General features: G+C 43.5%; 1 protein-coding gene across 1 annotated transcript in view; it reads left to right on the top strand.

Annotated features, from left to right (window-relative positions):
- The window catches only part of LOC124283352, a 78,867-nt gene that overhangs the window by 49,119 nt on the left and 4,039 nt on the right, over positions 1–25,709 (top strand). The window contains exons 27-46 of the mRNA XM_046719392.1: positions 539–628; positions 2,072–2,234; positions 3,025–3,123; positions 3,245–3,416; positions 3,695–3,749; positions 7,831–7,979; positions 8,376–8,515; positions 10,880–11,025; positions 11,703–11,895; positions 12,790–12,940; positions 14,426–14,547; positions 16,946–17,118; positions 17,689–17,770; positions 18,391–18,505; positions 19,432–19,578; positions 20,747–20,875; positions 21,161–21,289; positions 22,615–22,743; positions 23,736–23,864; positions 24,895–25,031. Coding sequence (XP_046575348.1) covers positions 539–628; positions 2,072–2,234; positions 3,025–3,123; positions 3,245–3,416; positions 3,695–3,749; positions 7,831–7,979; positions 8,376–8,515; positions 10,880–11,025; positions 11,703–11,895; positions 12,790–12,940; positions 14,426–14,547; positions 16,946–17,118; positions 17,689–17,770; positions 18,391–18,505; positions 19,432–19,578; positions 20,747–20,875; positions 21,161–21,289; positions 22,615–22,743; positions 23,736–23,864; positions 24,895–25,031 — 2,650 coding nt within the window. The remainder of the gene's footprint in view (positions 1–538; positions 629–2,071; positions 2,235–3,024; positions 3,124–3,244; positions 3,417–3,694; positions 3,750–7,830; positions 7,980–8,375; positions 8,516–10,879; positions 11,026–11,702; positions 11,896–12,789; positions 12,941–14,425; positions 14,548–16,945; positions 17,119–17,688; positions 17,771–18,390; positions 18,506–19,431; positions 19,579–20,746; positions 20,876–21,160; positions 21,290–22,614; positions 22,744–23,735; positions 23,865–24,894; positions 25,032–25,709) is intronic.

Below are 25,709 nucleotides of genomic sequence, written 5' to 3'. Positions count from 1 at the left end.
AGCTCACTCCCTGACGTCTGTATAGCAATGTGCATAGAGTGAGTGAGTGAGAGAGGAACTTCCCAGGTGCCCCTGTCTCAACAGCAGATGGCACAGCTCACTCCTGATGTCTGTATAGCAATGTGCAGGTAAGAGTGAGTGAGAGGAACTTCCCAGGTGCCCCTGTCTCAACAGCAGATGGCACAGCTCAATCCTGATGTGTGTATAGCAATGTGCAGGTAAGAGTGAGTGAGTGAGAGGAACTTCCCAGATGCCCCTGTCTCAACAGCTGATGGCACAGCTCACTTCTGATGTCTGTATAGCAATGTGCAGGTAAGAGTGAGTGACTGAGAGGAAATTCCCAGGTGCCCCTGTCTCAACAGCAGATGGCACAGCTCACTCTTGATGAAGAAAATTATGCATTAAAATTAGGGTAGGACAGGTACCTGAGGTAGTGTTACCTGACCTGACCGATGTTGCAGCTGTATTTCGAATTAATTGCAACTGAAAATTATGTCAAACTGTGTAGTTAAGCAAAGATACCCTTCTTTCTTTCCAGACTAAAGGGTTACAGCGTTTCTGGAGTTGAGTATGGACATGAGTGTTACTGTGACAACAACTTTAACTGGGGCTTGAAGAAACCTGACAGGTGAACATTACATATTCAACTTTGAACCAACTCCAGCATCACTGGGGTATCCATGCATATGTAACTTTATTGTAGCTTCCTACCTACCTTGACTGTTGTGGATTTGTACTTTGCCTGTTGTCATCGGCAACCAAAGAATAGCCAGACTCCATGCTACAGACATTATTCTGGCATGAAGTTTGAAAATAGGTTTATGTAGTGGTAAATATGGAATTCTTACATTTGAGTTATCTCCCTTTGAAATATTGGAGTTATTTCCCTTTATATCAGAATTATTTCCCTTGTTTGTTGCATTAATGCAGCTGGCATAATACATGGACATGGAATGATATTGTGTCCTTGCAACATAAATTTTAGAGGCAAGGCACAAGTGGTAATAAATTTTGATGCAGTCTGGATGAAGTTACTTTTGAATGTACCTTGGGGGCGTGTATTATGGTTGTCTGTTAGGCACTGGTATGTTTGTATGGTAATGGGTACATATCACTGCCCACTGAAAAGAGATACACAAATGGTGAATATTGACGATCTTGTGACGCAGTGTTTCTTTAAAAATGGACATAAGGTGTGTTTCACAGTTGTGATGAGTGTAAAGTAGTGATGCCATACTTTGGGCACCAGAGCATTGATACTGAAATTACTGTCAAATTCCAAGTATTCTCTCCCTGTAGTTTTATTCTTCCTAAGCCATATAAAAATGCAGTGGTTGTGGTCTGGAATAAAAAAAAATTGCTCTGGGCCCACGTGCACAAAACGGTTTTATTGCTACGACTCTGAAATGTCCATGTTACATCATGGGATGATGATCATTATAAGATCACTTTGTGCAAGTTTACATTGATCCTTATCATCCTGGGCTGTTGTCAGCTTCATACTTCAGTTCTTGGTATTATCTGAATCGGAAACCATATTAAGAAACACCTACAATCAGTACCACTGTGGCCTCCCTGACTTTATAATATTCATAGACTGGTGCTTATGATATCTATCTGTCTGGTCCAGACTTCTCCTATTATTGAGTGAGTGAGTGAGTTTAAAATAATCGAGTGTGGACCAGACAATCCAGTGACCAACAGCAGGAGCATCGATCTGTGCAATTGGGAACCGATGACATATGTCAACCAAGTCAGCGAGCCTGACCACCTGATCCCGTTAGTCGCCTCCTACCACAAGCATAGTCGCCTTTTGTGGCAAGCATGGGTTGCGGAAGACCTATTCTACCCCAGATGTTCACGGGTCCCTATTATTGAGAAACCCCTATCACAAGGCTGAGATTGACTACAATTGTTGGAGCCGGGGCGTGGCTGAATGTCGTTTCTGATACAACAGCCATTGACACAAATTATATCTCATCAACCAATCAAATTGCTGTATTTAATTATGCTATAATCCCTGAAGGTGGGAACATTAATGATGAAACGTTCAATGTGTCTGATTCCACAGTGACTGCAACATGCCATGTCAGGGGGACCCCCATCAGCTCTGTGGTGCCGCGTTTCGCCTGGCAGTGTATGGCCCACGACCCTACATCCCGGGGCAGGGTCAGAATGGCGTGGCGTCCTCCTGCCAACCCTGGTGTGCCACAGCAGACGCCTTCTCCAGTCAGGTGAATGCAGACATCCTCTCTTTTCCCATATTCTTAGCTTATAGAGTTTGAACCATACACTGAAGTCATGATAACATAAGTAATCATTGTGTTCAATTAACTTTCTTTACTTTGAAGTATTACAGAAGGTACCAAAACTGAAATGATCTTGAGAACTCACCATCATGGAAGCTATCCACATTTGTGTAATTATACATCAGTTTATTATGCCTTTTACCTATTAGTCATTATGGATTCATTTGGAATGTGACCTTACCATCTTTGTTTCTCCTGATTTCTGTCACTCAGGATTTGACAGTTAAATTCGACAGGCTCAAATGGAAGTTATGATGTCGAATTGGTCTAGGGTATTTATCATAATGGAAAGGTTAAATCAGTGTGGATAATGTCTGTGTTACATCATTGAACGTTGCAACAGTGTTGATAATATGTATGTTACTTCCTGTACATATTGTAACAGTGTTGATAGCATGATCTTACATCTTGCACACATTGTAACCACGTAGATAACATGTACATTACATCCAGCACACATTGTAACCATGTAGAGATAATACATCCTGCACACATTGTAACCATGTAGAGATATTCCATCCTGCACACATTGTAACAATGTAGAGATATTAAATCCTGCACACATTGTAACCATGTAGAGATATTACATCCTGCACACATTGTAACCATGTAGAGATAATACATCCTGCACACATTGTAACCATGTTGAAAATATGTATGTTATATCTTGCACACATTGTAAAAGTGCAGCTGACACCTGATGTGTATGTTCCAGCCCAAGTGGGGAGTGTGTGATCTGAGGAGTCTGACGTCCACCTCATGGAATGTCCACTGTGAATGTCCAGCAGGCTTCACGGGCTCAGCATGTGACCAGGTCAGAAATGGTGTATAAAACAGATACCACATCCCTTACATGTATGTTGATTTCTTGGTATGGAACACATATATATTACAACCAACGCCTCATGCCTTTATGAAACATAAATTTATTCCAGGTTTGCACCAATAACACATGGGGAATCAACTGCCGCAATCCCTGTAACTGCAACATGACCAACATCATCAACTGCAACAGCAACGATGGACAGTGTAACTGTAAGCCTGGATTCAGTGGGGCTCAGTGTAACCAGGTCTGTCCAAACGGAACCTTTGGGGACAACTGCCAAGGTTAATTATATAGATTTTATTACGTTCTTAATTTACATTTATGTCTTATATAGTTTCCAGTGTTAAATTCTATTAAAACATCACCTATTTCACATAGTTACTTGTGTCTAGGTAATAAATGACTTGTTTTATACAACTACCAATGGCAGGGTATTATAAGTACTTATTGTATATAGTTAAATCACATATATTACTTTAAAATCTGTAGTAATAGGCATTCAGCATGTGTTTCAGTTTGTACAAAAATTGTGTAGTGTGTAAATGATTTATGTTTTCAGGAAAGTGTGATTGTCTGGAGACAGCAACATGTGATTCTCGTACAGGAACTTGCATGTATGTAAAATTCATTGCAACCTCCTTCTGCTTAAATAGAAAATAGCATGCCAAGAGTTCCTGACCTTAAACAAACAGGGTCATGGAAAATTGTTGAAGGAAGATATATTGGTTACCTGAACTTCATTCGATTAAGGCTGGAAAATAAAACATTCTCAAAATATTGTTTATAAGCTTAGGGGTAACCTTAAAAGGTCATGACAGGTTAATTATTGTCCCCCGCTGCAACGCGGAACGGGGGACTATGTATTCAGCGGTGTCCGTACGTACGTCCTGATTCTTGCCAAAGCAATATCTCATGAACTGTTGTACCCAATGTCTTCAAATTTGGTGACAGCCTACACTGGGGGATTGCCCAGACACCAGTCGATTTGGCTGACCTTGACCTTATTTTCAAGGTCACCACGACATTTTGACCACTTTTCAAACTCTTGTTAACGTGATATCTTATGAACTGCTGTACCCAGTGTCTTCAAATTTGGTGACAGCCTACATTGGGGGATTACGCCACTTTGGGCCACTTTGACCTCTTTTCAACTCTTGTTAATGCAATATCTCATGAACTGTTGTACCCAATGTCTTCAAATTTGGTGACAGCCTACATTGGGGATTACCCAGACACCAGTCGATTTCGGTGACCTTGACCTTCTTTTTCAAGGTCACCACGACACTTTGACCACTTTTCAAACTCTTGTTAAAGTGATATCTCATGCACTTATCCAATATCTTCAAATTTGGTGACAGCCTACATTGGGGGATTACGCAGACACCACTTGATTTGGGTGACCTTGACCTTATCTTCAAGGTCACCACAAGTAGTATAGGGAGTGACAGTCCGAGATGAAACAGTTTAGTGTGCATCTCCTATGATTTCTTTGGTTTTGGAAAGGAATGCTTGCCGGGCTTGTTGTCTGCCCTGTTCTATCAGCTTTTTTTTCTCCTGATCGTCAATGTCATTCGTCTTGTGGACCGTACTAGAGCTGAAAAATCCGTCAGGACTACCAAAATTGGTACCACTTTTATTTTTTCCACAACTTTGACAATCAATTAGAGATAGGGTTGAACAAAAGTATAGCACTACGAAAAGTAGTATGAAAAATTTGCAACGGATGGCAATCGAAATCTCTTTCCAACAAATGGGCCTACGGGTCAAGAAGTCCGTCGGAACACATCTACTACTGGATATCACTGTGGAAAGCAACCTCGTACCGGATATCGCAAAAGTTGACTATCTGGCAGACAATCTCGGAAGAACGGACCTACAACCTTTGGAAGGACTACCCACATTCATGGACGACATATATGTCTTTGGCTAGCTGCATCGCAAAGACTGTGTTTGGAAGAAAGGCAGAGTTTCCTGCACGATTGGCAAAGAAGTTTCCGCACCACTCTTGGTTTCGAGAATTTCCATGGCTGTACAAGATTCCTTGCCAAAACAAAAATACCGTCAAATCCCGATGAGTCGAATGTCGGTGTCTCAAATATTATGCATAACTCGAAGTACCTGTCGGTCCCGACCATTCCTTGTTATAGTTGTCATCATTTGATTTCTGGTTACACGAATTCGTCTCATAAATAAACACGATGACTCGAGAAGGAACTTTGGTCCCATGAGATTCAAACAACAGCAATCTTGTATACATAAGCCGAAGTCAGTCAATGAGAAGTTGATTGGTGTAGCAAACTGATCCAATTAACAAACCAGCGCGGCTCACACCTTTCCGCCATTGACGGGTGAGTTCAAAAGGCAGATTAGTGATTTTACGGAAATCACTGTCTGTGCTAATCAGACTGGAACTGATAAGGTGCCCCTATTAGTGATATGGAAATCATTAGATAAACAAATGCTTAGGCGGAGGAATTAGGACTGGATCATCTTCTTTTCTACCCTCATAGACATACCTATGTCTTGAATACATCGATAAGTCGAATTTATTACTTGGTCCCCAGCGATTCGACTCATCGGGATTTGACTGTACATGCAAATGAACATCCTGCACACGGTGGAAAGACAAGAAGACAACTGCAGAGCGATATGAAGCACCATTGCGAGAATAGTGAACTTGGAGACTATGGCGGACTATGGGGATTGCCCGAGCGAACACCTTCGTAAGACTTTCCTCCATCCGGACATCCAAGCAAGAGGCTGCACTCGCATCGAAGTGTCGCACATCCACACAAAACAGAAGAAATAGCAAACGATTTGGTGGAACGAACCCTAGATTTGGTTTCCGGCAAACTTGTTTGTCGTGCCACCACCGGGAATGGGAAACCTTATCGAAATGTCTGGATCGGTGTCTCGTTCTGGCGGATTGTTCGCAAGGCACCATATTGTGGCATGGTATGCGCATTCGAAGACCGGCAGAATTTCAGAAGTCCGCATCACACTGATGAAAGAGAAAGAAGAGAATGACGCAACATAGAAGAAAGCGTTGGAATGGGCAACGGCAGACTTAGGTTTCCGAGCATGTCCGATATTTCGAGTGGACATACTTTCCACCACGGACAGGTCTGCTGCGTTGCTACATGAAAAATCCCGAGGCGAAAATGATACTATGCACGTCCAGAAGACCGACGCAGCTGCATCTGGATGCCATGGATCCAAGCATCCTGCTGCCGCCTTGCAAGATGGTGGAATGGGAATGGAGAATGGAAAAATGCAGCTGCATACGCAGAAATTCTTCCAAATTCCAACTGTAGGAAGTGCCAGAGATCGCAGAAGGCAGAGAAATATTCTGCATGTTTGCAAGAGATTGAGGAAAACTGTTGCAAGAAATACGAGAAGCAGCACGCATGGAAGAATGGAGAAGAGAAGCATGGACCATCCTAGCACAGCAGGTAGAACAGGAGCAGCGTAGAGAAAAAATCCCGGAGCGACTAGGAGAAATAGTACGGGAGAAAAAAGAGTACACAAAGAGATCGAAAGAAGCTCGCAAAGAGGTAGAATTGGCTCTATGAAATGCACAAACGAGAAAAATAGCGGAGGTAGTGAATACTACATGGTCTATTCTGGGATACTAGAACAACTAGAAGCCCAAACATCCAGCAGGGTAGTCTTGTCGCAAAAAGGCGTAGAAATGCCCATAGTAGTTTGGGCAAACAAAAGACTGGAGCGTGTGCTTGACCGGGTGTACTACGCCTCAGACACACCTCACCTCGCTACTTTATAACAAGTACGGCAATACGTTGGATAGTTAGCCTTTCACCCGACTGACCCCATGCTCACTAAGAAGTTAATATTTCTTAAACTTTTCGACCAATTTTCATGAAATTTTGCATGTACCTCCGGTATACCTCGTACTTTCACATATAATTTACAGACGTCGAATTATAGTCCACCATCATTCCAACAATATTTTTTACTCCCACAGGGGCAATGAATTGTAAAAAATATGACTTATAGGGACCTGGTCTCGGACTGTCACTCCCTATACTACTCCACAACACTTTGACCACTTTTCAAACTTATTTATACGCGATATCTCATAAAACGTTGCACCCAATGTTTTCAATTATGTTGACAGAATACATAGGGAGACTATGTAGACACCAGTCATTTCAGGCATCTTGTATGTGACCCAAAAATAAAAAGTAGTAAATATATTGTAGATATTCCATTCTTTAGCAGCGGGGGGCATTGCCATATCAGTGGCAAACACTTGTAGCTATATGAAAGGAATTGTTTTGAGCAGTATATGTTTAGACAAGATCAGTTTATCTTCATTTTATGTTAGTAATGTCTTACTAAAATTTATTTGAAGTAAACCAAAAGATATGTTTGATTGCAAATATGTTCCTATGTTAATTTTGTTTTAAATTCTTTCAAACCTTACCACAGAAACTTAATCTCAAATGAACCCTGCTAACGCACTATATTTTCATCTTCCTGCAGTGATTATCCATTAGACAATAGATAACATTAGTCTGTTCTGAACAATGAACAAAAGTACTGCACGTTTCTTCTTCAAGCACACATAGAAACATATTATGATTTCCCGATGTGACAAGACCAAACCTATTCTAGGCAAAAGAAGTACTTTGTATTTATTTATTGATTTATTTGTGAATTGTGAATGTCCAGGTGCAAGGCGGGATGGTCAGGCCCCCGGTGTAACATTCCATGCACCCCGGGGTTATATGGCATCAACTGTACCCAGCAGTGTACCTGTCACCACGGCTCCTGCTCCCCGGAAGATGGCACCTGCGACTGTGACTCCGGATACATGCTGCGTATGTACCCATGTTGACTAACATATATGTTTGTTTTAAATTAAACAATAGTAGTTAAGCTTTCTTGTAACTTTTTCTTCTTGTAGTCTGCAGTGAGGAGCAGCCTGATTTTCATATGCCAAACTGAAACTTGTGATTCCTTCAACATTGCTTTAAAATGTATGTCCCAGTGATCTAATGTACAGAGTTGTTTCCCTTATTAGTTGTCAAGATCTACTGGTTAATCAAGTGTTTGAATTCCAGATAAGAAGCGGGTATGATTTTTTAATTATGGTAATACTGAATTACTATTCAAAGTGATGTTAACAAACAAACATCACAGAAGTGATGTTAACAAACAAACATTACAGAAGTGATATATTTCTAAACACACATTGTTCCAATGTTTCTGTGCAGCTTACTGTGCGGAGACTTGTGATCCTGGGACCTATGGCCCGAGCTGTCTGTTCTTCTGTGACTGTAACGAGCAGGACTGTGACTACCAGACTGGCGTGTGTCAGTGTGGACCAGGGCTTCTGGGGGACAAGTGCGAGAGGGTATGCATTATGATCCTTTTGATGTGTTTCTCAGCCGAACCATGTCCATTTCACCAAAGTGGTAAACACTTACTCATAATACAACCATGACGTTATACTTACAACTGTAGATTCTTTTAATAGAGATCTTCCTTGGGGTACATATATGCATTTTCTGTGACTGAAAATGTCATGTGACAGTTGTAACAATGTCTAATAAAAGATTGTACAATAAATCAAAAGCCTTTTTATTTACCATACGGTCCTCCACCATGTGGAGTTACCTTCCCACCACGCATCTGTGGTCAACCTGGTAAGCACCCTAGCCCGAATCATCATTCCTTCTGCTGTCACGCACCTTGGTACACATGCTGATTACACGTGAGATAATGTCTTGAGACTAAAATACCGTACTCTATGTATATTGTCTTTATTCATTCTAGAGAGCGTTTTATTGACTTTGCAGTTGTTTATGTCTTATTTTATGTGATTTATTGTTGTAATTTACGCTTTTGTTACAGTGGTTTACGTCAATTTTTGCTATTCAATGGCAGGAGTTTTAGTGTTGGTACGTGTTTGGAACTTGCTTATTAAAACAATTGTTTCATTTAGCGTCCTTCTTTCACGTAATTTCTATGTTTTTTACGTGTTATGGTGTATTTGTGCGCCGTTAGCATCAGGCTTTGCATGTTTGCTTTCAGGCGTTTACGGCATGTTCGGCATGCGGTCAAAATATTCCGCCACAAGATAGGCATGATAAATGCCTTTGCTGTTTGGAAAAATCCAGACGTGTGTGAACTTTGTCTGGGTTTTACTCCAAAAGCTCGAAAACGAAGGGCGGCTGATTTCCTGTTTTTCAAAGAGCTTCGTTAGGCGGGAGGTGACCCAATGGCGGAGATCCCTCCCTCCAAGGCAAAAAAGGGTAAACATTGGTCCAAAAGCATGCAGGAAAAGCCTGTGTCTGTTCAACCTTCTGTTTCCAATCAGCCTTTCTAATCAATTCCTTATTCCAACAGCTCATTGACTCTATGAAGTCTCTACTCCATGCGTCGGGAATGGGCTACACCAGGAGTTCCTCTCTACCTCTGGGGGTGGTGCGGAGAGTTCTTGAGTGGGGTCGCGGGCTCAGCTAGATCCCAGAGCTTTGAGTCCACCATTGATCCCTTGCCTCTGGCTTCGGATCCGGCAGTCTCAGCTCCGACAGTGAGGGAGGGTTCGTGCCCACTTCCCCTATCCGTCTTGGCTCGTGGTCCGTTGAACATACCTGGGGTACTGCGTTCTGACCACTCGAGCACTACCATTGAGTACGGAAGCCACTGTTCCGCCAGTGGACTTCCTGGAGTCTGGGGACTGGGCCCCTATTCCGTGCGTGGTGACCGGAGGGGAGAGATTACCAGGTTCCATCTTTCCCCTGGCGTCCTCGGGGCGGACTTCGTTCGGGTCGGTGGTTGGTTCCTCCTTCTGGGGGGATCCCTGACCGAGTGAGTCTTGGATCATTGGTTTGGTTCTGTGTTCGAACTGCTCTTAACAACTATCAACTGAAGGCTTTTATCACTCATGACAATTTATCTCCTGTCGGAGTTGACTATCTTGTTATGGGTCCGCCCTTTCGGTGCTCTTATGATTATGTATCACTCTGTGGGCGGGGCATTTCTGAACATTACTGTATGTATTTACACTATGCTAACACGGTTGTCAGCAGAAGGAATGATGATTCGGGCTAGGGTGCTTACCTTGTTGGCCACGCATGTGTGGTGGGAAGGTAACTCCATGTGGTGGGGGGGCCGTATAGTAAAAAAAGGCTTTTTATTTGTTGTATTAAAACATTGTTACATCTGACACATGACATTTTCAGTCGCATATATGTACCCCAAGGAAGATTCTCTTCGAAGAATTGGAAACCTCTACAGGTTTAGCTAATTATCTGTAAGCAGTTGACTTTTAAAGAATCTCATCTTCTTTCTGCAATACAAATTTGAAGTTAATGCATTAATTGTAAGCACATACATCTTGATTACACTGCCTACCATGATCAAATCACAAATACATATGAGGTATGAATATGCAGGGTAAGGCTTGTTCGAATGCTGTACAGAAACGGGCACACAGACTTCAACATTCTCTGATACATCATACCTGCAGCTAATATATTTTCCCTGATTTATTGATGTCTTTTAAGATACAGGCTGATTACTCAGTATTTTGTTACTTTCATTCTGTTATCTAATTTAGATATAGTATATGTAACTGGACTTTAGTTTAAAAATAATCCTATTCACCAGCCTGGTTTGGTCATATATTATTTGTAATGAATTTCCTGTGATCTAAGATCAAATTCATGCTGTAATATAGCTGGAATATGGCCCCGTTTTTCTTGTGTTTCAGCGTTGTCCCCATGGCAAGTTTGGTCAGAAGTGTGCCCAGTCCTGCTCCTGTCAGCAGAACGCTGGCTGTGATGCTGTCACAGGGATGTGTCAGTGTCCCCCAGGCTATGTAGGGTCCGACTGTGGCACCAAGTGTACAACATGGAAGTAAGTCCACAAACATGGACCTATTGGAGTCCAGGGGTAGAGTGTATCCAGGGTGTGGTGTTCTCAGGTTTAGTATTTCATCAATATCATGGTATCCACACCTTGTTTGGGGCGATGGGGTAGCCTAGTGGTTAAAGCGGTCGCTCATCATGCTGAAGGCCCGGGTTGGATTCCCCTCAAACATGGACCCTTTGGAGTCCAGGGTGTGGTGTTGTCAGGTTTAGCATGTCATCAATATCATGGTTAGGAACACCATGAATGAGCTTCATACATTGTGCCCATTTGGAAAAATGTTTCAACAACTTGACTTCCTAACCACCCTATGTATCTACCATGAGTATTCACTCCTTGTTTGGGCGATGGCGTAGCCTGGTGGTTAAAGAGGATGCTCGTCATGCTGAAGATGTGGATTCCTTTTCCCACCATTGGGAACAATGTGTAAAACCATTTCTGGTGTCCCCTACTGTACATGTCATATTGCTCGAATATTGCTCAAAGCAGCATAAAACCATACTCAGTCAGTCACTCCTTGTTTGGCAGGAAACATACCAGTAGCTGTGATTAAATTAACAAAAGTATCTGTTACCAACAGAAATTGGTATTGTGTGAAAGGTGAGTTCATGATCATGCAGTTCCACTTCTGAGTGAGCAGCATACTATATGTTTTTCTATTGCAGATATGGGCAGAATTGCCTCCAGGACTGTCCGTGTGTACAAGCCAACACAGTCTCTTGTGACTTTGATTTGGGCAGATGTCACTGCAAGCCAGGTTTCAGGGGAAGTAACTGCAGTTCGCCATGTGCCACAGGCTACTATGGTGCTGGCTGCCAGCAGACGTGTGCCTGTTCGGGAGGATCTCCATGTGACCCGGTCAGTAACACTGTTCATATAGATGATGCTGCCTAACATCTCTCCACGATTGCTGGCAGTTGAAATTACATTTTCAAAACTTATCCTATCTCATGGTTTGTACTCTCTCTCTCATGATTCGAAAGCCTAGTGGAAACGAACTGTAACAAAGTTTTCTGACTCTCTTGTACCATTCGCCCAAACATGCCCCACTGCTCCCATTCCTGGACATTGGAAAGTGTTATAGATATGGAAACCTGAGATTTGATATGTATTTTCAGGAGACATATTCCTTAATGGAGTTCAAAATAAGAAACTGTGTTATGATTCTTTACAGAATTATGGTCCTTGTCATGCATTTCTTTACTTAGTGCACAGTATCCCCAATGTGAACAGATTCTCTCAGTAACTGTGGTATGAATGTCATGGTGGAGTTAAAAAACAGGAACCGTTTGGTTGGGATTTTGATGACCATGTCTTCTTGTTGCATACTGGAACATTGTAGTGTTTCAGTTGATGTACTGTTTGGCTGTTGTTATTGTGTAAAACCTGTGGAACCTGTGTCATCTGTCCCCAGGTCACCGGCCAGTGTCAGTGTCTTCCGGGGCTGATCGGTCGCCACCTGTAACCAGGCTTGTCCCTCTGGGAAATTCGGGGCTGCATGTAAACAGACCTGCCCATCATGTTCAGCCGGTGTCTGTAGCAAGGCAAATGGTACATGTATATGTCAGGTGAGGTTCCGTCATGTCTAGTTGATGTGACATAGAATATTACAGCTTGCATTATTTTGAGAATCCTTTGACTTGAATTTAGTGAAAACCAAACTTCTTATATGTTCATCTTGTGTTACATGGAATTATGTTTTATTTATCATTCAGTTGAATCAGTTTTGTCCTGACATTCTCCTTGCTTCAGGGTGGCGCCTGCACGTGTCCCAAGGGGCTGTGGGGGTCAGGCTGCAGCAGTTCTTGTAACTGTGTCCATGGGGGATGTAACTCTCAGTCAGGAGCATGTGTCTGTGATCCTGGCTGGAGGGGCGCCAAGTGTCAGACCAAGTGTACCACGGGTAGGTGGCAAGTACCCAGTATTGTAATGTGTACCCACAGTAGGTAGCAAGTACCCAGTATTGTAATGTGTACCCACAGTAGGTGGCAAGTACCCAGTATTGTAATTTGTACTCAGGGTAGGTGGCAAGTACCCAGTATTGTAATGTGTACCCAGGGTAGGTGGCAAGTACCCAGTATTGCAATGTGTACCTAGGGTAGGCTGCCAAGTTCCCAGTATTGTAATGTGTACCCAGGGTAGGTGGCAAGTACCAAGTATTGTAATGTGTACCCAGGGAAGATGGCAAGTACCCAGTGTTGTAATTTGTACCCAGGGTAGGTGGCAAGTACCCAGTGTTGCAATGTGTACCCACAGTAGGTAGCAAGTACCCAGTGTTGTAATGTGTACCAACAGTAGGTAGCAAGTACCCAGTGTTGTAATTTGTACTCAGGGTATGTGGCAATGCAAGTACCCAGTATTGTAATGTGTACTCAGGGTAGGTGGCAATACAAGTACCCAGTATTGTAATTTGTACTCAGGGTAGGTGGCAAGTACCCAGTATTGAAATGTGTACCCAGGGTAGGTGGCAAGTACCCAGTATTGTAATGTGTACCCATGTTAAGTGGCAAGTACCCAGTGTTGTAATGTGTACCTAGGGAAGGTGGCAAGTTCCCAGTACTGTAATTTGTACTCAGGGTAGGTGGCAAGTACCCAGTATTGTAATGTGTACCAACAGTAGGTGGCAAGTACCCAGTATTGTAATTTGTACTCAGGGTAGGTGGCAAGTTCCCAGTATTGTAATGTGTACCAACAGTAGGTGGCAAGTTCCCAGTATTGTAATTTGTACTCAGGGTAGGTGGCAAGTTCCCAGTATTGTAATTTGTACTCAGGGTAGGTGGCAAGTATCCAGTATTGTAATGTGTACCCAGCGTAGGTGGCAAGTTCCCAGTATTGTAATTTGTACTCAGGGTAGGTGGCAAGTACCCAGTATTGTAATGTGTACCCAGGGTAGGTGGCAAGTACCCAGTATTGTAATTTGTAGTCAGGGTAGGTGGCAAGTATCCAGTATTGTAATGTGTACCCAGCGTAGGTGGCAAGTTCCCAGTATTGTAATTTGTACTCAGGGTAGGTGGCAAGTACCCAGTGTTGTAATGTGTACCCAGGGTAGGTGGCAAGTACCCAGTATTGTAATTTGTACCCAGGGTAGGTGGCAAGTACCCAGTGTTGTAATGTGTACCCAGGGTAGGTGGCAAGTACCCAGTATTGTAATGTGTACCCAGGGTAGGTGGCAAGTACCCAGTATTGTAATATGTACATTAAGGATGGCACATGGGGAAGATTATTTACTGTGCACATTTGTTTGGTATGCAGTGTATGCACACAATATAGGTACACAAGGTAGGCACACATACTGTTCACACAGGCTAGGCACACATGTTAGGCTCACAAGCTAGGCACACAGGATGGGTCTATCTTCTGATGAGAGTTTATGCTGTTTTTTGTGCAGGAACCTACGGAGTGAACTGTGCCAGTCGGTGTAAATGTGTCAACTCCATGTGTGATGCAGCAGATGGCTCTTGCAGCTGCTCAGATGGATTCACAGGACCAACCTGTTCCATGTCCTGTCCGGTAAGTGATCTTCAAGAAGGGTACCTGTTCCATGTCCTGTCCGGTAAGTGGTCTTCAAGAAGGGTACCTGTTCCATGTCCTGTCCGGTAAGCGTTCATCAAGAAGGGTACCTGTTCCATGTCCTGTCCGGTAAGTGATCTTCAAGAAGGGTACCTGTTCCATGTCCTGTCCGGTAAGTGATCTTCAAGAAGGGTACCTGTTCCATGTCCTGTCCGGTAAGTGATCTTCAAGAAGGGTACCTGTTCCATGTCCTGTCCGGTAAGTGATCTTCAAGAAGGGTACCTGTTCCATGTCCTCTCCGGTAAGTGATCTTCAAGAAGGGTACCTGGTCCATGTCCTCTCCGGTAAGTGTTCTTCAAGAAGGGTACCTGTTCCATGTCCTGTCCGGTAAGTGGTCTTCAAGAAGGGTACCTGTTCCATGTCCTGTCCGGTAAGCGTTTATCAAGAAGAGTGCCTGTTCCATGTCCCGTCTGGTAAGTGATCTTCAAGAAGGGTACCTGTTCCATGCCCTGTCTGGTAAGTGTTCTTCAAGAAGGGTACCTGTTCCATGCCCTGTCTGGTAAGTGATCTTCAAGAAGGGTACCTGTTCCATGTCCTGTCCGGTAAGTGATCTTCAAGAAGGGTACCTGTTCCATGTCCTCTCCGGTAAGTGATCTTCAAGAAGGGTACCTGGTCCATGTCCTCTCCGGTAAGTGTTCTTCAAGAAGGGTACCTGTTCCATGTCCTGTCCGGTAAGTGGTCTTCAAGAAGGGTACCTGTTCCATGTCCTGTCCGGTTAGCGTTTATCAAGAAGAGTGCCTGTTCCATGTCCCGTCTGGTAAGTGATCTTCAAGAAGGGTACCTGTTCCATGCCCTGTCTGGTAAGTGTTCTTCAAGAAGGGTACCTGTTCCATGCCCTGTCTGGTAAGTGAGTGGTCTTCAAGAAGGGTACCTGTTCCATGTCCTGTCCGGTAAGTGTTCTTCAAGAAGGGTACCTGTTCCATGCCCTGTCTGGTAAGTACCTGTTCCATGCCCTTCTGGTAAGTGATCTTCAAGAAGGGTACCTGTTCCATGCCCTGTCTGGTAAGTGTTCTTCAAGACGGGTACCTGTTCCATGCCCTGTCTGGTAAGTGATCTTCAAGAAGGGTACCTGTTCCATGCCCTGTCTGGTAAGTGTTCTTCAAGACGGGTACCTGTTCCATGCCCTGTCTGGTAAGTGATCTTCAAGAAGGGTACCTGTTCCATGCCCTGTCTGGTAAGTGTTCTTCAAGAAGGGTACCTGTTCCATGCCCTGTCCGGTAAGTGTTCTTCAAGACGGGTACCTGTTCCATGTCCTGTCTGGTAAGTGATCTTCAAGAAGGGTACCTGTTCCATGCCCTGTCCGGTAAGTGTTCTTCAAGACGGGTACCTGTTCCATGCCCTGTCTGGTAAGTGATCTTCAAGAAGGGTACCTGTTCCATGCCCTGTCTGGTAAGTGATCTTCAAGAAGGGTACCTGTTCCATGCCCTGTCTGGTAAGTGTTCTTCAAGACGGGTACCTGTTCCATGTCCTGTCTGGTAAGTTATCTTCAAGAAGGGTACCTGTTCCATGCCCTGTCTGGTAAGTGTTCTTCAAGACGGGTACCTGTTCCATGTCCTGTCTGGTAAGTGTTCTTCAAGACGGGTACCTGTTCCATGTCCTGTCTGGTAAGTTATCTTCAAGAAGGGTACCTGTTCCATGTCCTGTCTGGTAAGTGTTCTTCAAGAAGGGTACCTGTTCCATGTCCTGTCCGGTAAGTTATCTTCAAGAAGGGTACCTGTTCCATGTCCTGTCCGGTAAGTGATCTTCAAGAAGGGTACCTGTTCCATGTCCTGTCTGGTAAGTGATCTTCAAGAAGGGTACCTGTTCCATGTCCCGTCTGGTAAGTGGTCTTCAAGAAGGGTACATGTTCCATGTCCTGTCTGGTAAGTGTTCTTCAAGACGGGTACCTGTTCCATGCCCTGTCTGGTAAGTGATCTTCAAGAAGGGTACCTGTTCCATGTCCCGTCTGGTAAGTGGTCTTCAAGACGGGTACCTGTTCCATGTCCTGTCTGGTAAGTTATCTTCAAGAAGGGTACCTGTTCCATGCCCTGTCCGGTAAGTGTTCTTCAAGACGGGTACCTGTTCCATGTTCTGTCCAGTAAGTGTTCTTCAAGAAGGGTATCTTCATTAGAGTTACTTGTTTTATGCTGTGTTCAGTGACTGGTCTTCAAGAACCAGCAATTCTCAGGTTACAGTGCAAGGCTGGCAGTAAGGGGATGTATCTCCAGCCACATGTAGCAACCTTGTCCTGTCATGTCCACATTTCATTGTCATCTCAATTAGTTTGCCCTACAAACTGATGTAGTTTGTTTTGGAAAATCTGTTGATTTATGTCCTTATGGTGATAACATGTTTCCAGAAAGGCTCCTTCGGACCCAACTGCCAGCTGCCATGCCCATCCTGTGGGTCCCGGTCCTATGGTTGTGATCCTGTGACCGGTATCTGCCAGTGTTCCACAGGCTATTCTGGACTGTCATGTGACCAGCCGTGTCCACAGGGGAAATATGGTGACCAATGTAGTAAAACATGCAAGTAGGTATACAGGATATTGATTTATACTGTAGTTAATGGTACTTCTCTGTGGCATTGCATTAGGTTTGTACAGAGATAATATATGTTTGAACATGTGAATGTGAAAAGACCTTCTCAGGTAGAAGTGATCTTATATACTGCAAAATTTGCCTGGTATCCAGTAACTCAGCTAAAACAGGATTTGTAGTTCAGTGATTCAAATTTATCCCTATTAAGGTGGTAAGATTTTGACTCCATTGATATACATTTATGAAATTGTACCAAAGAATCTTCATGAAAGCACAAACATCTGTACATTTGTGAAGGTGATTGCTGTTAGAAGACCCTTTTCCTATCATCCTCAGCATAATTGTTGCCATTGTAGACAAAAGTAAATTCTTTTCAGCAATATGAATCCCTACCATTTCATAATGAATGGTTTCTATACCACCAATGAACATGTTAACCAAAGTAGTTTTAACTTTGATAGCACTGAGCTTGCCCCATTGTCATCAAATGAGTCACTTCTTTACCAAACATTGGGATGTTTGGATGTTTTTGCATCAGACCTGGTTCTGTGTTATACTTCAGCTGCCTGAATGGTCTTTGTGACACGGTCACTGGGAACTGCACATGCAACGCTGGTTTCACGGGGGCTGCATGTGACCAGGCGGTAAGTTACAGCATCATACTATCTCATGTACCACATTGCCTTTTATGATTCGGGGTAGTGGGGTAGCCTAGTGGTTAAAGCGTCACGCCGAAGGCCTAGGTTCGATTCCCCACATGGACACAATGTGTTAAGCCCTTTGCTGGAATATTGCTAAAAGCGACGTAAAACCCAACTCACTCACTTACTCACTCCTTTTATGACTAAATGCAATGTGATGTTGAACAACAGCTGGTAGAAGGAAAGTGCAACAAAACATGACTGAAATGTCTTTGCATTCACAAAGTTGATCAACATTATCTGTTTTAGAATGATGGTGTTGACAATTCATGTTGTTGACAACCAGTCTGGTTTGTGTTGTCTGTTCCAAGTGGAATACCTCATCATTGATTAATCAATGACATTTGTGAAACACATAATGCTTAGAGAATTTAACCTTGCAGGGCCGCCTTTAGGGATTGATATCAGGGAATCATTTTTATTACCACAATTCATTTTTTTTCCCGTAGAATATTGTTTTAATTTCAACTTTTCCTCTAAAATATTTATTGAATATTTCATGCACACAAAAAGGAACTTTTGAATGTTATGCAGAAATATATTTTTATGTTTTTGTACGTCAGTGTCCTGCTGGAAAATGGGGCAGCAACTGTATAAACTCTTGTGACTGCGGAACACACTCAACTCACTGTGACCAAAATATGGGGTTCTGTATCTGCAATCCAGGCTTCCAGGGCGGTAGGTCTTCCTGAATCAGCTTGCAGTTGTTATGTCATGGTAGAAATTTCAAAATTATGTTTTCCAAGTTTCTGGTAAGTTTCTTTCATAAGGTACAAGCTAGGTTGAGTCCCATCTGGCATTCAAGCTTCCTATTTCCGAGTCAGGCACATAATCGCCTGGAAAGTTGTGTGGAAGCTGCAGAGGAGTGTGTTAGATCACTGAGTATGTATCCTTGTGAATAAAGTGCCAAACTTGGAGAGTGTGGATTTGAATCCCAAATGGGATTCAAGCCCGAAAAAAAGCACTAGAATCTGTACCTTACTGAGAAAGTGTAATATCAAATATAACATACAGTGGAAGCTGTCTAAACCGTCACTCGTCGGGACTAAAGAAATAATCCGGTTTAGACAGCATGCCAGATTGTACAGATGACACGGTTACCTCCAACTAGAAGTGAACAAGTTTTGTCACTCTCATATACATTGTTCTATCACAATAAAACATGTCAACTCACAAGTTACGTGTACAAGTATTCCAATGCTGAACTAAGATTAAAATGTCTTTGTCGGGAACCATGTAGTTTCAACACAAGATTAATTGGTGACAATACACATCAGGCGGAATCTTCGCCTCGCGCCGGATTAGACAACGCAGATTACAGTATAAACTCATATTCGGGCGGCTCATTTCATGCCGAGATCCAGAATTGACAGCTGCCGGATTGCAGAGCTTTTAAATGATGATAATTGCACTAGCCACGGACGGGACTGAGATTTTATGCCGGTGTTCACAACTTGCTGGATTGGACAACTGCTGGTTTTGACAGCTTCCACTGTATGTTACATTTGATTATTTTCTAATGGCATTGTGTATTCATGGGTCACAGAATGACAATACTGACACACTGTTATATCTTTTCAAATATTGCTTCTGTCATTTCTCAGTGAAATGCCGACAGAGCTGTGACCCTGGCTACTATGGTGCCAACTGCTCCCTTACATGCTCCTGTGTCGGAGGCCAGTCTCGCTGTAGCCCTCTTGACGGGTCCTGTGAGTGTACTCCTGGATACCAGGGGCCTACATGTAGTCAGTGTGAGTATAAAATATCACCCCCTCCCTACTCCTGTGCCCCAGGCCTATCTTGCTGTAGCCCTCTTGACGGGTCCTGTGAGTGTACTCCTGGATACTACCTGGGGCCTACATGTAGTCAGTGTGAGTATCAGATATCACCCCCCTCCCCTACTCTTGTGCCCCAAGCCAGTCTCGCTGTAGCCCTCTTGACAGGTCCTGTGAATGTACTCCTGGATACCAGGGGCCTACATGTGGTCAGTGTGAGTATCAGATATCACCCCCCTTCCCTACTCTTGTGCCCCAAGCCAGTCTCGCTGTAGCCCTCTTGACAGGTCCTGTGAATGTACTCCTGGATACCAGGGGCCTACATGTGGTCAGCGTGAGTATCAAATATCACCCCCCTCCCCTACTCTTGTGCCCCAAGCCAGTCTCGCTGTAGCCCTCTTGACAGGTCCTGTGAATGTACTCCTGGATACCAGGGGCCTACATGTGGTCAGCTGAGTATCAAATATCACCCCCTCCCCTACTCTTGTGCCCCAAGCCAGTCTCGCTGTAGCCCTCTTGACAGGTCCTGTGAATGTACTCCTTGATACCAGGGGCCTACATGTGGTCAGCGTGAGTATCAAATATCACCCCCCTCCCCTACTCTTGTGCCCCAAGCCAGTCTCGCTGTAGCCCTCTTGACAGGTCCTGTGAATGTACTCCTGGATACCAGGGGCCTACATGTGGTCAGCGTGAGTATCAAATATCACCCCCTCCCTACTCTTGTGCCCCAAGCCAGTCTCGCTGTAGCCCTCTTGACAGGTCCTGTGAATGTACTCCTGGATACCAGGGGGCCTACATGTGGTCAGCGTGAGTATCAAATATCACCCCCCTTCCCTACTCTTGTGCCCCAGGCCAGTCTCGCTGTAGCCCTCTTGACAGGTCCTGTGAATGTACTCCTGGATACCAGGGGCCTACATGTGGTCAGCGTGAGTATCAAATATCACCCCCCTCCCCTACTCTTGTGCCCCAGGCCAGTCTCGCTGTAGCCCTCTTGACAGGTCCTGTGAGTGTACTCCTGGACTTTGCTGCCAAATACATCTCCCATGAGATTAGTGAAGTCATGAATTAGCATTAAGACCAACTCTCTCACCCACCCACCCATCAGTGCAGTCTGTTCATGTTATTCTGTAATACCTGTTCACAGCATGCCCAGTTGGGAAGTGGGGCAAAGGGTGTACCCAGGACTGTGAGTGTTCCAACCGAGGCAACTGCAGCGTCACCACTGGCGTCTGTGACTGTGCTCCAGGCTACGCCGGCACAAGTTGTGATAAACGTATGTTATTTGAAGTTGGTATTTAAGTATCTGTGAAGTTTTGATAGTCAACCATACTTTTCAATATTGAGGTAAAATGCTTCAATAATGGCAGTCTGTGTTCTAAAGATGATTGTAATTCACAATTGTTAAATTGGATTCATTAACTGGTTATAGATACCTGAAGTTTAGAACATGCCTAAAAAGGATCTTAAAACGTGTATACTGGACAAAAAATATGTTTTCAGTAGATGTGTATTTTGTTAAACCTGTGTCAGGCGAAACCAGATTACTATGTTATTTCAGCATGTAAGCAAGATGTGTTCTGGGGTAAGCACTGTGCGAACCAGTGCAACTGTAATGGCCACCATTGTGATCATGTCACTGGGTTATGTGATTGCCCTGCAGGGAAGACTGGAGCTAACTGTCAACAGGGTAAGTAAACTCATCATCTTTGTTCCAATATTTCAAGAACTACTCTATATTTGAGCATGTAGGAGGGACTACAGCACTATATATATACCCATATATTATAAATATAATGTATTATCTTACCACACACATAAATGACGCTTTCTGATTGGCTGACCGCTCTTCTATTATTTTCAATGTAGCCCCGCTTACAAGCGAGTAACATTTCAATGTACCTTGCTGTCAATGGCAACTCATTTGGTACTTCGTGGTAGTAATTCTTTATCTCGAATAACATTGAATCACGTATAATGTACGGAAATTACCGATGTTTTGCAAATGCAAATCGATGGAAAGGAGATAACTCTAAATCTGTTTTTCTTGTCAGCAAAATCTAGTGATGGCTACAAAAAGATTTGTACCCGTTCTTCAAACAATTCAAAATTAACGTTAAGGTGTTGGGCTCAGGGAACATAAACAAACATTGAGGGTACATCAACCTATGCCCCCCTCGTGACCAGTGAACAACTTATAATGTAATGTAATGTAAGGCCAGACCAATTTTATTTCTTCTTTTATGGATTTTTGTGCTCAGAAAACCTAAAGGCAGAAGGGAAAAAAAAATAATAAAAAATCACTAGTCAAAATAATTTTCCTTTTAAGTACTAAAAGTATTTATTTTTGCCAATTTATGAAGTTTATATCGGGCAAAAAACAATCAAAACATATTTTTGGTAAGTGTACATGTTTTAGCCAATAAAAACATGAGGATTTTATTTTTGAGCGTGGAAAATTAATTTTTATTTTTTTCTTATTCTTGAGAAAATATGACTGGCGGATCCGTAAAACTAGAAATAAAACTAGAGATAAAATTGGTCTGGCCTAATGTTATGATAATGTCTGAAGTTGTGAAGAGTACAGAGTGGTAATTGGACAGGGTTCATGTGGTACTGTTTTTCTGAACACAGTATGCTACTGATGCTGCAGCTGCAAGTTCCAACAAAGAACATTCATGATTCACATGACTGATTTTCAAACATTTCAAATCTTCTGAAACATAACCTATATATGTTCTGGAGAACTGTGTTGATGAACATGGAACATTCACCCGTGTTTGTGTTTCTGACGATTCAGACAAACACGATAGTTTCCTTACAGATATTCAACATCTGGTTGATTCAAACCATTACCTTCCCACTGAACCACAAGTATTATGGAGTGTGAAATATCATGCATTGTTTCACCTATTTTGTATCTAAAACAGAAGTTGGTAATGGTGTGTTCACAAACATTCTGGTGAGTGTGCTGTAATGCAGTTGAAGCTATTTTCTTAAGTCATTTCTCTTCAGACTGCGATGGGAACCACTTTGGCCTGCAGTGTGCCCAGACGTGCCAGTGTAAGAATGGCGCTGCATGTGACCCAGTCTCTGGTACCTGCCACTGTCCACAAGGCTGGTCCGGTGACAACTGCAACCAGAGTAAGTCACTCAGATCAGTCAGTGGCATTCACATTGGCGTTTTACCTGACTGGGGTGGATCCACCATATACAGACCCAGTGACATACACAAGATAACCAACCCATGGAGGTCCGGGTTAGAATATTGATCTTCAGTATCCCATGCTTGTCGTAAGAGGCAACTAACGGGATCGGGTGGTCAGGCTCACTGACTTGGTTGACACAGGTCATCGGTTCCCAATTGCGCAGATGCTCATGTCGTTGATCACTGGATTGCCTGGTCCAGACTCGATTATTTACAGACCTCTGCCATATAGCTGGAATATTGCTGAGTGTGGCGTAAAACTAAACTCACAAGTAAAACTAAACTCACTCACTCACTCACAAAAAAACTCCCACCATCCACCATCACTCAACATCCCCACTACCACGGACTACGACCACCCAGTAACCATCACCCACCCATCACCCACCATCCACCATCACCCACCATGCCTCAACATCACCACAGTCTACTGAATACCAACCAACGCCCATTAACCATCATCCATCAACCAATTAATATCATCCCCAAACACCTCACAGCCACTGTTGCACTAACCATAACCACTGTTACCAGCTTCCACCAACCTACCACCCCTATCCACCAACCTACCACCCCTATCCACCAACCTACCACCCCCTCCACCAACCTACCACCCCCTCCACCAACCTACCACCCCCCATCCACCAACCTACCACCCCATCCACCAACCCTACCTATCCACCCCATCCACCAACCTACCACCACCCTCCACCAGCCTACCACCCCCTCCACCAACCTACCACCCCCATCCACCAACCACCCCACAGTCACCAACCACCAACCACAAGCATCCATTACCAAGCACTGCCCACCAACCACCTATTCTGTTTTTGAGACATCTGACATACTATCTCATATCTTGTTACTTTGATCATATGATGGCTTGAGTAGTGTGAACCCCTTTCTTCAATTATTTGATGTATTTCAGAGTGCCCCCAAGGACGCTATGGTGATGGATGTACAATGACCTGTAGCTGTATGAACGGTGCATCATGTGACAGCTTGACAGGAGTGTGCCATTGCGCTGCCGGGTACATGGGCACCTCCTGCACAGAAAGTGAGAGATAGTTATACAGAAGGCTGGTAATGTTAGGAACGCTGTCTCTCTTGTCAAATTTATTCTGTTTGTAATACACCTTTTTTCAACATTTTCTCCTAAACCTTGGTCTACCTAATTTCCAAGACAGATCCAGCAGCTGCCTCATGATATTACCAAGGTTAAGTGTCCAGGGTGCCTTTGTACAAAACAACCTTAGCACTAAGACTACCTTTAGTCTATGTTAAGGTTTGGGAGTTATCGTCACCCTCGCGCTAAGATCGCTTTGTGAAACGGCACACAGCTAGACACATTTTTGTTTTGGACCAGTGAAGGTCCCGGTTAGAATGAATCTTCAGTAACCCATGCTTGTCATAAGAGGCGACTAGCGGGATCGGGTGGTCAGGCTCACTGACTTCGTTGACACGTCATCGGTTCCCAATTGCGCAGATCGATGCTCATGCTGTTGATCACTGGATTGTCTGGTCCAGACTCGAATATTTACAGACCGCTGCAATATAGCTGGAATATTGCAGAGTGCGGGGTAAAACTACACTCACTCACTCACTCATTTTTGTTTTGTGTTTGGAACTTTAATAACATTTAGCATATCAGTAATTAAGAATCTCTTTTGTTCATTGACATAAAACATGTTTCAAACAGCAAAGTAGACTGACTGACTGAGTTTGGTTTTACGCCGCTTTTAGCAATATTCCAGCAATATCACGGCGGGGGACACCAGAAATGGGCTTCACTCATTGTACCCATGTGGGGATTCGAACCCGGGTCTTCGGCGTGACGAGCCAACGCTTCAACCACTAGACTTCCCCCCAAAACCCCCAAAAGTAGAGATAGAAAACAAATGTTTATTATGATAACTATTCACCCAAGTGTAAGGCATGTTATAACATGTAAATTTATATTGTTTTTAGCATGAACAATGTATAGGTAATATCTCTTGCTGAGTCGATTCAGGGACAAGTAGTTTATCAAGCTTTACTATTGTACATCAGCGACAGTAATATGTGAAATGTTCCCTGCCATGTTGCAGCATGCCATAGAGGGACGTGGGGTGAAGGCTGCAATCAGATGTGTTCGTCTCTGTGTAATGCCGGCTGCCTCGCTGACACCGGAGTCTGTAGGTGCCAGACTTGGACATGTCAGAATGGAGGAACGTGTGGCAGTGATGTGAGTCTTGCTACGTCTACTAAATCTATAACCTTGTTTACAGCTTAGACTTGACGTCATTTCTGATGTTATATACCCATGTAAACTTAGGATAGTAGTACAGGGGTGCACTATGGATGACGTGGTCAAATTCTGTACTGCACCCCAGATGCCGTATTGAACTCCTGCCGGTTCTACATTCCCTAAAGCTCCATTAATGCAAGATAAGAGGGTATATAATAAATATAGAACGTCATACTAGTGCATTTGGAGGTTTTGTATTGAACTGTACTTCAAACTTGTTTCTCTGACATCTTCTCGTTCAATACAAAACATCCAAATGCACTAGTATGATGTTCTATATGTGTATTGAATACAAATCATCACTATTACCGCTCTTATTTAAGTACCATCTTATAATACAATTTTACAGATTGAGTGGAATAAGCAGAAATTTAATGTAAGGCAGTAGAATTCACTGTGTATCATTGTGTTAGCCGAGTGGTTAAAGTGTTCACTCGTCACTCTGATAATGCGGGTTCGATTCTCCACATGGGAAAAATGCATGAAGCCCATTTCTGGTGTCCCCAGCCATGATATTGCTGGAATATTGCTAAAAGCAGCATAAAACTAAACTTCTCACTCACTCATTCACTCATATGTCCCCTTGCCATGTGTCCCCTTGTCATGTGTCCCTAT

This window comes from Haliotis rubra, unplaced genomic scaffold (assembly GCF_003918875.1).
Source record: "Haliotis rubra isolate DU_JTF1 unplaced genomic scaffold, ASM391887v1 Scf313, whole genome shotgun sequence".
In the NCBI taxonomy this organism is placed as follows: Eukaryota; Metazoa; Mollusca; class Gastropoda; order Lepetellida; family Haliotidae; genus Haliotis; species Haliotis rubra.
Note: the sequence above shows the minus strand (reverse complement) of the source record. Positions and strands in the feature narration are given on the sequence as shown.